Consider the following 16,310-nt stretch of genomic DNA (forward strand, 5'->3'; position numbering starts at 1 on the left):
TATCATAACGAGTCTTGGATTTTCAACCTTTCCCATTTCATTGTTTTCATTGATACACCCTGTACCATTTTTCCCATCATCATGTCGACTTTCAAGTGGAAAGACAAGATTTCATGGTCCAAATATATTGAGTTTAGTGGGTATACCGAGAATCCGAGATGTGATTGGTCCAGAGCTCGTCACGTGATATCAATTGAGAGGATCGTAATTGTTATATTTTCCTGGCCGGTCACTTTTGATGGTTATATTCACCAGCTGGGGAAATAAATATATTTTTAATCAATGCATGTCGCCCTCTGAGGACTGTATGTCACCAATTACACCAAATTTGAGGGTCAATTTTTTTCCCCTTGAAATTATTTTTCCACATTTTTTTTTAACAAAAAATGCTTGGAAAAAAAAAAGGAAAAATATCTGGCAAAAAAAAAATGAACCCCCCCCTACATTTTCAAACCACGCTATCTAATATAACAGATATTGACTGGCAAGGGGTATAACATTCTTCGGACCTGAGGGAAAATTACTTTCCCGGTAAAAATCAATTGCGCGGCGAATTGACTGCGAATGCGCTTGGCGGGATCTCATGTAATTTCGAACGACGAAATATGATATAAAATTATATAATTAGTGCATAGCTTGGATGAAAGTTATAACTGCCCGAATTAAACTGCATACATCAACATGAAAGAAAAACGCTTCACAAGCTATATTCTTTTTCGACATTAAAAATAAATGAGGTTTTAATGGCCCTCTTCATGACTTGATATACACATACAAATCAACATCTAGCTGCTGATGATCTAGCTGCTGCTGACGACACAAGATGATAATATACAGCTTTGAAGGCACCAAATTAGAGATGGACAGCTTCTTTGCTTTTACAATGTTTGAACTGGGATAAATTATCTTCCTGGGGGGTGTTTCATAAAGCTGTTCATAAGTTACGCACGACTTTACGCACGACTGGTGATAAGTTCTTGTGCTACATGTAAATGATTGAGAATCTGATTAGCACCGAAGAACATGTTCCAGTCGTGCGTAAAGTCGTGCATAACTTACGAACATCTTTATGAAACACCCCCCTGGGCTTATATAATTCATAAAATCTTATTAAGCCTAGTTGTCAAGCATGTAGGCCTACTATCCCCTATGTAATAGACCGGTTTACTAACATGTATTCAAATTTAATGCACACCTTTTTCAACAAAGGTTGTTTTTGACAATCTGAAAGCTTGCCCGACATAGCAACACGTAATGTATGTTGACTAGATTCAAAGAACTGTAGTTCATTTATTAATAACGTGTTAATGGAATAACTCATCACTAGGTCCCCAGGCAAGAAACATCCATAAACAGACCTGTCAACCTCTGGAGTTCAAAAACTGTATTCTTTAATGCCAAAAGTTGTATTTTACTGACAGAAGTTGTATTCTTAAAAATAAACACGGACTGTTACGCGGATCAATTTTTTTTATGGATCATTTGTTGAATATGCATGATTTCGTCACGACTGTTGTGTTCGATGAATCAATGAACATCCCCAAATTGCCGATATGAGATGCTTGTAGGATACTTTACAGCACAGAATGGGCATTTTGTCATTGAAAATGGCTAACACACACATAAAATACCAACAAAAAAATTATTTAAAAAAAAAAAAAAAAAAAAAAAAAAAAAAAAAAAAAAATCGTTTTTTTAAATATTTTTTTTAAATCGTATTTTATTCAGGAAAATCGTACTGTCGTATTTGCTTCTAAAAATCGTACTAAATACGACTAAATCGTACTGGTTGGCAGGTCTGCATAAATGTGAATATGTTAGTAAACCGGTCTATTAGTTTAGTAAAGCTTAGTAAAGTTTTATGAAGTGTGGGCCCTGATACAGGTACAATGCATATTTTAATGTTCACATCTTATTACCTGGGTCTACAATGTAGTTTTCTTTCTCCAGATTTTTTGTTCGTTTGTTTATTTAATATGGCAAATATACTTAATACATCACTAGATAAGTTTGACCAAATACATGCAAAATTGCATATGCATCAATACATCATATTTCCACAAATTAATGCACAGTTACATATCCGTATGTATCATTACTGTATCAAAGGGAAAAATTACCCAAAATTAAACATATAACTCAGTTATACCTGTTTCTTCTTCTTTTCAAGTGGTAAGAACAAAATAATTTTCCATGATCTCATATTGATGCTATACTGGATAACTCCACATGTAAAACCAAAAATGAATATAATATTATACACAGGTGACATTTCATTGAATGGAATACAATGGCCATCAAACATATTTCATCAATGAAAATTATGAAAGCGTTGGAAATAAAGTACAAATTTAACACAAACATCTAATTTTGATGCTAAGAAGTTCTTCAACATAATATGTACCAAAGTCGAAAGAAATATGTACTACAAAGACTCAATACACTACACAGGAAAACAAAAGAACAAAGAGATGAGCATTCCTCAAAGGCAAATATATGTATAGTATTAATGAAACCAAATTGGAATGCATATACCTAGCTTTAAAGTACAGATTTGAATGATTGTAGGGACCTAATGTCATAACTTTTCTATGGACAATACAATATTGGGCTTATTAGCACTAGCACATACTGAGGTCACCCACAATACTTTGGTAAATTAAATAATTGTCATCCTCATTGTTTTTTCCCCAATATAATTCCTGGGCCCCCTTCTTACCAATCATATGTCAGATTTCGTATCAGGACAATCACCCCCAGGGCAATTACTCGCGGGACAATATCAACCCCCACAGGCAATTATCCCACTTTTTAGTTTTTGTACGTTTGTAAAATGTGAGCAAAACAAATTTCCAATATTGGACAATAAATTGTAAATGAAATTGAAAAATACAGTATATATGTTACTTGTATATGTCACATTCTCAAGAAATATAAATCAGGACAAATTTATTTTCACATTACCGGTATTAAAGGAAAGTCCACCCTGAAATTAAGTTAGTTTTAATAGGAGTAGAAAAATGAGAGAAACAAGTCAGTGAAAGTTTGAGCAAATTCGATTAAAAATAAGGAAGTTAGGATTTTTTAAGTTGTGATCAATCAAACACAAATTGGCAACTCTATGACGTATCATGCGAGCTCAACTTCCATTTGCTCAGTACTAAAAAAATCTAAAATTTTCATCAAGAAAAATTTCAACCATACATGCACCCTAAATATAATAATTGCAAATATGTTTCTATACTCCCCTGCAAGGAACAAATATATATTCCGTCATCAATAACGAAGAAAACATGATTTTATTTATGCACAAAGCAAATGAAGGAAGCTCGTATAATAAGTCACAGAGTTGCCAATTTGTATTTGATTGATCACAACTTCAATAATTCATAACTTTCTTATTTTCATTCAGAATTTGCTCAAACTTTCACTCACCTGATTTTCTTATTATTCTGCCTCTATCGAAACAAAATTATTTTGGGGTGGACTTTCCCTTAAAGAATTGCCAAACTTGGAAAAGGTTTGAATAATTTAGTGCTTAACTGTAAATAACTTGAAGGCAAGTTTATTTTCAAAATAAATTATTGTTCCAGAAAACATCTTTTACTTCAACATCAACAAAAATATACATAACTTGAAGTAAATTCTAATTTTTGAAAAGATTATGAAAAACAAAGACAATTACATGATTATCTGAATACCGGTAGGGAAATAACAGAGGAACTACAGAGGATGCATACATGTATAATAAGACATTACAGAATTTAAACATCACCTTCATTTCTTTGTTGTGCCATTTTGGAAGACACACTGTAACATGTTTGTACCTATCTGTGCTCAAGATACCGGTATTGTTAATTTTCTAAGAAATTAAAATTCTATACTTTACTCGTTGGCAAAACTAGAGAAGTGGGGAAACCTCCCACCTCCATCGGAGTGCATAAATAATTTGAAAAGGCTGAAATAAAATTTATTAGGATTGACAGAGAGGAAAATAAAGACACTATGTAATACTCTGAATGCTCTAAAATGTGACTTGTTCGTGTGTTAATCGTCAAACGTTTTCATAACACCAACACCAGCTTTCGAAATCAAACTTGAAATCACCCTTTGTCCTATTGATAATTTTCCAAGGGGGAGGGGGGGGGGGGGGGGGGGGGTAATTGCCCTGGGGGTTGATTGTCTAGGGGGTAATTGTCCTAGAAAGTAAAAAACACCAGATTTCTTTAAACCAAAACAAGGGAGGAAGGATTTTTCTTTGCTATATCTCCTGCTGACAGCCAGAAGGGCATAAAGTTCAACTCATATATTTTTACCACAAACATCAACGCCATTCTGACTCCTGAGATGCTGTTGTACTTCTTGTCAAAATTGTACAAAGAGAAATGAACGGAATCACTTTTATATTAATTTAGTGACGCTTACCGAAGATCAAGTTATATGTCAATATAGAAATGGAGAGGGTACATGAAGAAGTTTATGAAGTGGAAAAAAACAAGGGTTCAATCAAACTTAACAAAGTCAAAGTGACTACTGAATAGGCATTAGCATTGCCAGAGAAATGAAATGAAGGTACTAAGTGTTTGGACTTTTATTGCAGGCACTTGATTTCCTCCCGTTTTCATCCAAGCATAAGATATCTTATTTCACAATATATCTATTGATTTGATACATAAATAGAATACACAAATTACATCTGAAAAAAAGAGCAAATTATCATTCCTTGTGTTTTTCACCAAGTCTGCATCTGAATTGTGTCCAAAGATGGAGCAGTATTGATGGGTGAAGAATTCACAGCTGACAAATATGTTTGTTTTCCAGTTCATTGCTCTTATGGCTATATTGTAACACTGGTTGATATTCCTCTCAGAATCTCACAGGTCATTGGTTGTGATCCCCAAGTGGTTTTGTGATTGGTCTCCTGAAGAGAAGGATGTGAGGCTCTGTTCAAGAATTGCAAAGACAAGAGTGTAGTATGTTAAAAATCATTTTCAGAAGATTAACAAACAAAGCTATAAAGCATAATTAATAAATATTTACATTGTACTTTGTCATGTATACAAATATTCATTGGAGGCTGGCAACTAACACATGAATGGCATACAGAACATAAAGTCTTAAAGATAAAGTTGAGTTCTGGTCATGTGAAAGAAACGGTGTGGAATCAATCAGAAAAGGTTGATCATCTAGCATATAAGTATTGGTGTGTACTGCAAGGTTCTGGAATCATCAAAATGATAACAAATTTGGCCCAGTCTTGGTAAAGTTACGTATATGGGACTACACGAACATGTGGCGTAAAAATCTGTCCCTATTTTTATGCTGTTACATGTCATATTTATTAAGGCATTTGAAGAGCAATGCTTTTCAGGGAACATTTGTTATCTGATGTTCTTCCACACTTGCATAATAACAATGATAACGCTCACAAATTATTTGTCACCTCTTCCCAGAACTCAACCTTCTCTTTAAAGCCAAACATATTTCTAGAAAAATATGTAAATTTAAAAAACAGTACCCAGGTTTATGATATGTACGTACCTATTGTTTGTGTTAAGGCTAATGTATATGTACCACTACGCTGCAAATTTAAATTTCATACTGACTTTTAAAACTTATCTCCAAGTCGCCAAATACATGTACTGTACATGTATGTTGCTTTTTATAGAAGTACATGTACAAACCAAAGAAATGGATCAAACAGATTTGAGGAAAATGTTACTATTAATTTATTTTTGATGACCTTGAAGTAAAATTGCACAGCAGTCAGCAAATATGATTTGTTTACAAAAAAACTTGTTCATGTGGTTGGTCATTTCCAGATTTCAGACTTGGGATGCACATGTATATCTTAGAAAAAATTACTGGGTTGTGGTTCAAACCCAAATATGTACATTGTTATTGCTTGATCACCCAAGCTCTTTTTTAGACTTCCTATTGGGAAAGTGAAATTAGGCATTGCAAGTTTGCAACTGTCAATAAGGCCTGTCATGTGCATTCAATTTCACAGACAGCTCAATCCCTCATTGTGTTATTTCTTGTACTCATACCTGGTGAATGGACCATATAGTTTATCCATCCTTGGCTCTGCTGAACACCAATCGCCCTCCATTCTTTTTCAGACATTAGATGATTCGGTACTAGCTTTGCTATGTCTTTGGGCAGCATCACATGCCTATGGTCAATGGGAGAGAAATAATACATGGCATGTTGATAATTGATTTATGGCATTTCAGATCAAGCACAGGGAGATGCAAAATTGAAGATTGATAAAGCGATAATTATGATGATGGTAACAAATTTACATCTTGTATCAAGTTGATGTTTGGTGCGAAATCTAACAATGTGAAATTTTCTTGCAGTAAATTTAGAACACTGCTTCAAATGACTAAAAATGTTTGTGATCCAGACAATTGATTTCAAACAGCAAGTAATTTTAAGAAGTTCACATGACATGCAATATTAAGAAAATATCTTTACAAGCATTACATGAATGTTTGACAATATTATCAAATAACCATTCACTATACACATACGCGCGTACACTCACAAACTCATGTTAAACAAAGATCGTTTTAACACATTTTCATTTTAAATTTCACCTTAAGATTTTTCTTTTGAGGCCGCCATCCTAGTCAAGCATCGCTTATGACTTTTTCCACATTTTTTGGATAATACTTTAAATTTATAATGTTATAGAAATATTAAGTTTCATTATTATCTGAATAGGGTATGTAAAAAAACATTTTGACATGAAGTTATTTTTGTTTGTATATATTTTGTATTATATTTTTGATCAATGAAATCCTGTTCAGTGATTGATCAACATAGCATCATGTGACCAAACTAACATTGCTATGATGTATCATGTTACCGTGACGTCATCAATGGTATAGTGCACCGTTAATCAAGTCCATTCGTTTACGCGCACTCGCGCAGTTGTCCGAAAGAAGATGTAAATGGCGTTAACCAGTATTTTCCAAGCTACACTCCCTTTAATACTTATGGCCAAGGGTCCATAAGCTATGGGCCTTGCAAATTAGCACACTGCAGCGCATGAGGCTACTGGCTAGAGTGCCCATGTCTGCTCTGTACAGACGCGTTAAGTTCTGTAGTGATTCAAATTAATCAAACATTTAACAAAGGACGCAACAGGCAAGCAATTATTGTCTCTATCAAGTAATGTATTCATAAAAATGAAAAAGAAAAAAAATGAAGAATAGAAAAATGCATAATTTTCAGTTATTTTATCCACAAGTCCAAAACTGCATATAAAATGTATGAGTGTGCAGACATGGGAACCTTTGTTATTGCAATGTCAAAATGTCATGGATATCTTTTCTTGGGAAAATATTTTTGCTTGAATAAGTTACAAACTTTTTGACACACTTACTCTTTAGAATATACTGAAAAATCCTTGTCAATTTAAAGTCAAATTTGAAAATTTTTAGATCTCTAGATCTAGGCCAGGCTACCTCTTACTCTAGTATGGTGATGTGACCAAATATTGTGTGTGAACTAAGTTTGCTATCTAAAACAAGGATAACGCTCTCGGTGGTCTCGAAGCATTACGCAATTCGATATGATGAAAAATTGAGGTTGGAACATTATTTATAGGCAGGGTGGCCCATTAGCAGGCCCCCCCCCCCAAAAAAAAAATGAAATCCTCTGAACATAATCGGTATTTTGAAGTGAATATTGGCTAAGAATTAATTACAATAATTTGTACCAAGATTGATAACTTTAATGGAATATGAACAAATAATAAAAATGGATATTAATTCTCATATTAAGTTGTGAAAACATAATCCAAGTCTACTGACCTAAAATGACTTTGACCTGGAATTTGCGTCATATGATTTGTGATACTTGATACCCTTTTGTACAAGTTTCATGAAATTTGAACAAACGTTTTTGAAATTATGCTAAAAATTCAAAATCTTGATGTTGATAGCACAACAAAGTCTAAGTTTGCAGACCTTAAATTACATTTGACCTTGACCTTCTCACCTAAAAGACTAATCACATGATTGTTGATACTTGATAACCCCTATGTTCAAGTTTTATGGAATAGGAATGTACACTTTCACAATATGATAAAAAAAATCGTAAATTTGTTAAGTTTTGATGTTGATGCCACAACATAGTCTAAGTTTGTTTACCTGAAATGACCTTTGACCTTAACATAGTGACCTGAAATTCTACCGGTACTCACATGATTGGGGATACTTGATAATCCTTTAGTCTAAGTTTCATTGTATAAGAACTTATACTTTCAAAATAATATTAAAAATTCAAAAACTTAACCCGAGGTTAAGTTTTCGATGATGATGCCACAACATAGTCCAAGTCTGTTGACCTGGAATGACCTTTGTGAGCTGAAATTCTACTCACATGATTGGGGATACTTGATAACCCTTTGGTCTAAGTTTCATTGAATAAGAACTTGTAGGTCTACTTTCAAAATTATACTTTGATGATGACGCTACCCCGCCGCCACCGGAAAAGCAGCGCCTATGTCTCGCTTTTTGCTACGCAGGCGAGTAAAAAAATCTGTAAGATTTTGAAAAAGCTGATATCACCAATGGAAAGAGGAAATGTTTTTTATGATATTTATTCCAGAGAGCCTTAAACGGCTCGCGGAGAGACATGTAAACAACACCTAAAATTGGCCCAAATCACACTTTCCCACACCCGACCAATATTGGACAGTCCAACAAAATTCATCAAGGGCACTGTCCAATATTGGTCGGGTGCGGGGAAAGCGTGATTTGGGACACATTTTAGGTGTTGTTTACATGTCTCTCCGCAGGCTCCTATGGGAGCCGTTTAAGGCTCTCTGGAATAAATATCATAAAAAACATTTCCAGAGAGCCCTTAAGGCTACCCTAGTCTAGATCTAGATCTACAAGACATTGCAAAAAAATGTGACCCAAACGGCTATTTGAATAGTTTTCAAAATATGGCTCTGACTCTGATAAGTCTGAGTAGATCTACTCCGAGTCTGAAGCTCCGACGCCTTTGGCATCGGAGCTCCCTGCATGGAGCTAGTTGTTATGTAACTCCGGAAGCTCCAACACCGGCGCGCCGGTGTTGGAGCTTCTACTTCTACTTATACCACGATACTCAGCAGGATCCATAAGTCAGGATGTACTCGTGCTGAGGAATAAACTGGAAGGGCTCCCGGAGTTAGTTGTTATGATGTCAAGGCACGGTTTTTTATAAAATATGATTATTATTTTGTCATGCTTTGTTCAGGCCTATATATTAAACACTGAGCTAGGTATTATATTTTATTATCGTTATACTTGTATCTTACATCTGTGTCAACATTTGTATCTACTTCTGTGTCAACTCTTTCTTATGGTAATCGCTCCTTTCGCAAAGCTTCTCCTGAACTTTGGAACAGATTGCCTTTAAATGTAAAAAACTGTCAAACTGTTAACCTATTCAAAACTAGTCTCAAGACACATTTATTCAAAATTGCGTTTGATGATTAATTAACTCTGTTCACTTTGACGTGTATGTATTGTAATTTTCTATTTGCATTTTTAGTTTTGTATAAGATGTAATTGTATATCAGTCTATTTTGTGTGTATAGCGCTTAGAGACTTCGGTGGTAAGCGCTTTATAAGTAACGTTTTTATTATTATTATTATTATTATTACATCATTTATACACTTACATGTTAATACTGTTTAGGGCATTGTATACTCTAAGCTTTATATCCTGCGTCTTGATAACTTATACACTATGTCTGATTTCAAGGATTTTTCTCAACTCTGTTGAAGATACCAGCCTCCATTACTCCTTATCTTGAATTCCTCATTATAATGCCGCTTGTATCATACCGATTATAATTTCCTGGTAGTACATCTAAGTGATATCCATCTTTGTAGGAATATGCGATGTAATACATTTGTTATTTTTGTTTTAGTTTCGGAAGGAGGGGGGTGGGGGGAGTTAAGGTGTATTTTTTTCAAACAATGTGCAATATTGTATGTAAGTCAATGTTATGTTAAGTTGATTTGGGAGCAACATGTGAGGGCTCACATGCCTCCGGGTAATAGTGTTGAATTTCACTTTTGTGAGCCCTGGCCCACACGTTGCTCCCTTCCTTTTCCTCTTGTATTGTTTATGTATTGCATGATCTGTCAAAATGTATTTGTATTGTGCTTGTATGATTGGCCTAGATCTAATAAATAATGTTGTTACATTTGTCGGTTTGGGATTGTGTTCTGAATTCTACTAAAATTAGTCCCCAGTCCACAGTAGGGGCGCTGGTCCAAGAATGAGGATCGTCCTCATAAATGCAGACAAAATGCGTCCTCAAAAATAACTGTGTTGTCTGCATTTTCGAGGACGGTTTTTTTCATCGGCGCTCTGGGGGTTTCATGTTACAGAACGGCCCCGCTGCACTGGCGATGCCAAAAATGGATTCCCGGGTGAAAATAACCCTAGTTCACCATCTACTTTCATGGGTTGTCCGTCTTCCCAAGGATTTATTGCTCATAATGACGTGAAAGTCTCTGTACAAATTACAAAGTCAATGTAAAATGCATCAAGAAAACCATTGCAGAATCCGTTTTTGCATCGCCAATGTGCCGATCAAAAATATGAAACGTTGCGAAAATGCAGACGGTCCTTATTTTTGAGGACGCATCAGTCCATGTTTACAAAGACGATCCTAGTGTAGTGATTAGCCTGAGCCAACGGCTCTGGCGGCATATGCGCGTAAGTCCCGCATTAGGCGACACCCGCGGTACGCCTGCTATCACTGAACGTTAGATTGAACCTGAGACTGCACGCGACAAACACTGATTGCCCGTCTCTTCTGTCTCTTCGGTCTACTAGCGATGGAGCTCATCAACGAGCAACACTCAAGCGCTGAGACAGACTTCAGAGCTATAGTATACAGCCTATGGTAGGTATCCTAGACCTATAGTCTCATGTAATTATAGTTAAGTTAGGCAGTAAGTTATATTCGCTCCGTCACTACACTAGTTTATGAAGACGATCCTCTCGGACCAGCGCTACTCTCTACTAGAGGCCAGAATAAATTAGATCTAGATCTATTTATTTCGGTCTCAATCATCAAAAAGCAAAGACAGTAGATCTAGAGGATCTAGTCTAGATCTACAGAATTAGAAGAATTATTCCTCCAAGATAGTCTGATGATATCTAGGAATGGTTTATTTAAAATTATCCTGTCCGAAACACATCTAATTAGGGCCTACTGTCACACACAATTATTGTCTGATAAAAAATCACAGTCATTGTCACACACCCGACACTACTAGCTCTAGGCTACATGTATGCACGACACAGGACATGTAAAACAGTTGCGTAAACGTGTATTTTTCAACTTTCTCACCTATATTCAAAGTCTCCGGCGAAGTACTTGTCTGAGTAGTAAATGTTCTTGGCACTCATGATTGTATTAATGATTATGAGATGATTTATAAGACAAAGAAAAGTTATATTATCATGGGATACTTCTGCTGGAATTCAAGCACACGTTCAATTCGGTCGCCGATATATATCCAAAAATATACACAATGCACATTTTCGAATTACGGACGAACGGCCCGCTCCAAAAATCAAAATTGATTGGCCAAACCGATATCACGTGACTTAAAATCCATTCAGATTGTGTGCATAAATTTGTCACTAGATGGCAGCAAGCAAGATAGGCGAGGGGCCCAACCATAGTCCAGTAGACGGTACCATCTGGTAGACGGTACCATTTTTTTAAATTTTTTATATATATTTCTGTTCTAGCTGGGTATTGAAGTAAATTCAGCTTGGTTGCCAGCTTGGCAACCTTGGGCAACGTTTTTAATAGCCTTATTGGCATAATCATCTAATTAGCATATGTGCAATATGTAATAATGTTGCTAATCTCAATCCAGGAAGCCTGAAAACATGGACAATACGACTTTTCAAGGTTTTTCTATGACGAGGAATTCATTTATGACACCAGTTTTTTATTCCAAGTAATGCAATTGTCTTAAATAACATAATTAGCATATGTACAATGTTTGGGCTTCTTTGTCATTGTTTATATATATAAAGCCTAAAAATGGTGCAATGCAACATTGTAAATCACTTATGAAAGACTAATCATTAATTCATGAGAAGATATTCCTTGTACATGTAGTATAATTAGCCTAATTAGCATAATAATCTAATTAGCATATAATGTGCAGTACGGAATGATGTTGCTAATCTTAATCCAGGAAGCCTGAAAACATGGATTTTCCAAGACGAGGAATTCATTTATGACACCAGTGCTTATTTTTAAGTAATGCTTAGTAATGATGAGCTAATTAGCATATAATTATTATATGAACTTCATTGCCATCGTTCAAAGCCTAAAAATTGTGCAATGTATCATTGTAAATCACCTTTTGAAAGCCTATACATTAATTCATGAGAAGATATTCCATGTAGATGTAATATAATTAGCCTTATTAGCATATACACTGTATGAGCAATATGTAATAATGTTGCCAATCTTAATCCAGGAATACTGAAAACATGGATAATATGACTTTTCCAGGGTTTTCCACGACGAGGGATTCATTTGTGACACCAGTTTTTATGTAATGCAATGGCTTAATATGTTATTATTGTACTAATAAGCATAATTAGCATATTTGTAGAATATAAATTATTTGGGACTCTACGGGTAGAAAATTGTATGTCCAACAGTGGGGCTTATCTTGGTCGCAAGGCAATGTTGTCGAACCTCATGAACTGTCTAGGAAATGACGGGGTCATCATACGCATTGATGCTTGGGCTTCAGTCATTGGATTTAGAGAGACTGTCGGAAACACACTGGAGATGGTTAGAGCAGATGATGATGATGGAATTGATGATGTGGTGAGACAGGTACGTACATAGGGATGTTGAATACAGTGGAAACTTTGATCTGTCTATGTTTATCAAAGCCAGAACCATTGAGAGTACAAACTCGAGCTTGAGCTTGTGGCAGAATTTCTGGAAAAGTCATATTATCCAATATCCATATTTTTAGGCTTCCTGGATTAAGATTAGCAACATTATACATATTGCACATATATGCTTATTATAGGCTAATTATACTACATAATATTTATACATGGAATATCTTCTCATGAATTAATGATTAGTCTTTCAAAAGTGATTTACAATGTTGCATTGCACCATCTTTAGGCTTTATAGATAAACAATGACAATGAAGTCCATACATTGCACATTATGCTAATTATGCTATTTAATTACTTGGATTCGAAAACTGGTGTCATAAATGAATTCCTCGTCATAGAAAACCCTAGTAAGTAGTATTATTCATGTTTTCAGGCTTCATGGATTGAGATTAGCAACATTATTATATTGCACATAAAAATATATGCTAGTTAGATGATTACGCTAATATGGCTATTAAAAAAATTGCCCAAGGTTGCCAAGCTGCATGGTAACCAAGCTGAATTTAATTCAGTACCCATCTAGAACAGAAATCAACAAAAAACCTTGTACTTATCAACTTTTCCAGGTCTGAAATATTTCTACAGGACTACCAGATAGCGAGAGAGTGGGAAAGAGGGAGGGAGACCGGACCTGACAACCCCAACAAGACGCCTATTTTTATTTGCACTAAAACAATTATTTTATTAACATCAATTTTGGTGTTGCGTATACACGGGTTGGTGTGAAGGGAGGGGGGCGGCGCGGGGGGGGGGGGGGGGGGGGGGAGGGGAGCGTGGTTCAAAAGTGCATGTGAGAATTCATGAAGCAGAAAATGTTCTACAGTTCCGTAAAGAGACACTTTATTATTTTAAAAGATTAAGTCCCTTAATTAGGCGGGTTCTAATGACTCTTAAAAGAGCGCGTGGTGAATGAGCGCCGAGAAGATTTTTCAATTTTGTAAGCATTGACGTTTAGATTTGAGAGCATGCAGAGACTAGGCCTTCTTTTTTAATTCAAGTTCCCCTTTCCCCTTCAGTTTCCTACTCTTTAGGGCGTTGAACTTTTAGGCAGCTCCCAAAGCCCCCACCACGGTGGGCACTCTCTTAATTTCTATAGGACCAAAGAATTTATTCTAAATCCAAGTGACAATTGTCACTGTCCCAAGTCCCCTTGGATTTAAATAAGTCCTAGAAATTAAGAGAGCACCATAACACAAAGGCTCACCTGCAAACATTCGTTTCAATGGCGTACTTAATGACTCATTGAAGTATTATCTAACTCAGCACTTCTAAACCTTTCAAAAAAAACTCGAGGCCCACATTGGCTGTTAATCGTTTTCGAGCCCACCTTATGAAAAGATAATGAAAAAATGTAACATTGAAAGTTGAAACGAAAAAAGAAAGATCGAATAGGTAATACCAGTGCGCCTGGAACGAACATGGGCAACCGGGAAAATTGTCAATAATAACAGTTTATCACATACACCACGGTTGAAATAACAATAACTATGCAAGGCTGGTTGTTTACCCCCCTCTTTCAGCAAAATTCCGGTGTGTAAAGTCAATACGCGGGTGGACCCTTTTCTTTTGTTGTACGAGCCTTTTTCACTCCACCCCTCCCCTTTTAAGCAAAAGTCCGGTGTGTAAAGTTAGTATATACGAAAGCTTTGCGGTTTGGGGCACTTAATTATGGTCAGATGAGCAAATTTTGATACCTCATTAATTTTTGTGACACTGGCAGGTCACTATTCCTTTTAGCTCTCCTCTTTCCCTTTCCATTCTCCCCTCTTTTATTGGCGGGGGGGGGGGGGAGAAGGGCCTTTGCCCCCTCCGATCCACAAAATGTTGGCGGGAAAATTGCAACTGATATCCCCCTTCTTTCCGTTCCTTCTTCCTCTTTATTTCCTTCCTTCTCTCTTTTCCTTTTTCTTCTTTATGCTGGGGGGGGGGGGGGGGGAGGGGAGGCAAGGCCCTTTCGACATCCCGATCTCCTTCTCCCACGCCCCCTTTTCGTTTCTTCTTTCTCTTTTTTTCTTTCCCTTTCTCTCCTCTTCCCTTTCCCTTCTTTTTCTTCTCTCTCTCTCCCTCTTTTTTGTGTTGGTTGCCTAATTACAGATCCCTAGGAAAGAATCATTTATAATTTTGAATGTTAGAAAACAGGTCTCTTAGAAAATCACTTTTCTCTGCGTATAAAAAAATATGATAATTTCGTTTACCTGTATCCAGGGTCGTAGCCAGATTTTGATGTTTGGGGGGTACATACATTGATCGACGTCCTGGGGAGGGGTCTAAAAAGTTCAACCATGATCTTGGACATTTGGGGGGGGGGGGGGGGCACGTGCCCCCCGTGCTCCCCTGACTACAGATCCCTAGGAAAGAATGTCGATAATTTGGATGTTAGAAAACAGGTCTATTAGAAAATTACTTTTCCGTGCGTCCCACTTAACTGATTTGAAATAAAAAATAATGATAATTTGTTTACCTGTATCCAGGGCCGTAGCCAGAGTTTGATGTTTGGTGGGTACATACATGTAATTTATCGACGTCCTGAGGAGGGGTCTAAACAAGTTCAACCGATATCTTGGGGCACCCCCCCCCCCCCCCCCCGTGGCTACGGGCCTGTATCAGGGAAACCTCGTCAACTTCCCGAGAGCCCTGATCATTTTTTTTAATTTTTCAAATAATAATATCGGGCAATCCTCGGGTTCGGCAAGCATACAAGCAAGAATATTTTACATTCTGACTATGTGAATACAAAGTGTATTATTTTCTAACTGCTTTTTGGCCTTTTTGGCTTACATTTTCTTAAAAACTTGTATACAAAAATGTTTATGTATTAAAGCCAAAAGCACTTTAGAAGAGCGCATCGCTGTGGAGTGGATAGGAAGGCGTGGCCTTTTGAAAGACACGCCCACACAATAATTTCTTTTTGTGCGCGCGCAGTGCAGCAGTGATACTTGGTTGAACGGTGTTATTTTTATTTAGACTGAAGCTGCTTGATGCATGCACCTGTCCTGTTGTTCATTTAATCAGTTTACATATTTTGCTTCATTGTATCTAGACTAAAGCCCGGCCACTAAAGCCCAGGTAAGATTACATTTTTTTGTTTGGCGTTCTTCTAGAAGTTCTAAAAAGTTAACCAGCGTTTTTGGCATGCATGTCCCACACATTGCTTTTCATGTTAAAATCACAAAGTGACAAACGTAGACCTACGGCCTACTCACTCACCTAGACCTAGATCTACTAGATCTATACCTAGATCTAGATGGATCCGGGCTAAATCGGACCAGGGGACAACTCGGCCCAGCTGCAAAAATGGTCATTTTTGGTCATTTTTTGTCATTTTACCCTAACTCTAA

At 36.4% G+C, this 16,310-nt stretch overlaps 1 protein-coding gene across 1 annotated transcript; it reads right to left on the reverse strand.

Moving 5' to 3' along the window:
- Nucleotides 1–4,251: 4,251 nt before the first annotated feature.
- On the reverse strand, nt 4,252–11,558 carry LOC115920614 (cyclin-dependent kinases regulatory subunit-like). The gene is made up of 3 exons (XM_030976784.1): nt 11,375–11,558; nt 6,051–6,175; nt 4,252–4,943 (listed from the first exon to the last, which is right to left on the reverse strand). The coding sequence occupies exons 1-3, from the start codon at nt 11,431–11,433 to the stop codon at nt 4,882–4,884; spliced, it is 246 nt and encodes an 81-aa protein (XP_030832644.1). The 5' UTR covers nt 11,434–11,558; the 3' UTR covers nt 4,252–4,881.
- Between the last annotated feature and the right edge of the window lie 4,752 nt (nt 11,559–16,310).

This window comes from Strongylocentrotus purpuratus, unplaced genomic scaffold (genome assembly GCF_000002235.5).
Source record: "Strongylocentrotus purpuratus isolate Spur 01 unplaced genomic scaffold, Spur_5.0 spur5_scaffold_9, whole genome shotgun sequence".
In the NCBI taxonomy this organism is placed as follows: domain Eukaryota; kingdom Metazoa; phylum Echinodermata; class Echinoidea; order Camarodonta; family Strongylocentrotidae; genus Strongylocentrotus; species Strongylocentrotus purpuratus.

Coding starts and splice junctions, on each gene's coding strand:
- LOC115920614 (XM_030976784.1), bottom strand. CDS start 11,433: ATGAGTGCCAAGAACATTTACTACTCAGACAAGTACTTCGCCGGAGAC. Junction 6,176..11,374: donor GCCGGAGACTTTGAATATAG/GTGAGAAAGTTG, acceptor CATTGACCATAG/GCATGTGATGCTGCCCAAAG. Junction 4,944..6,050: donor CTATATGGTCCATTCACCAG/GTATGAGTACAA, acceptor ATTCTTGAACAG/AGCCTCACATCCTTCTCTTC.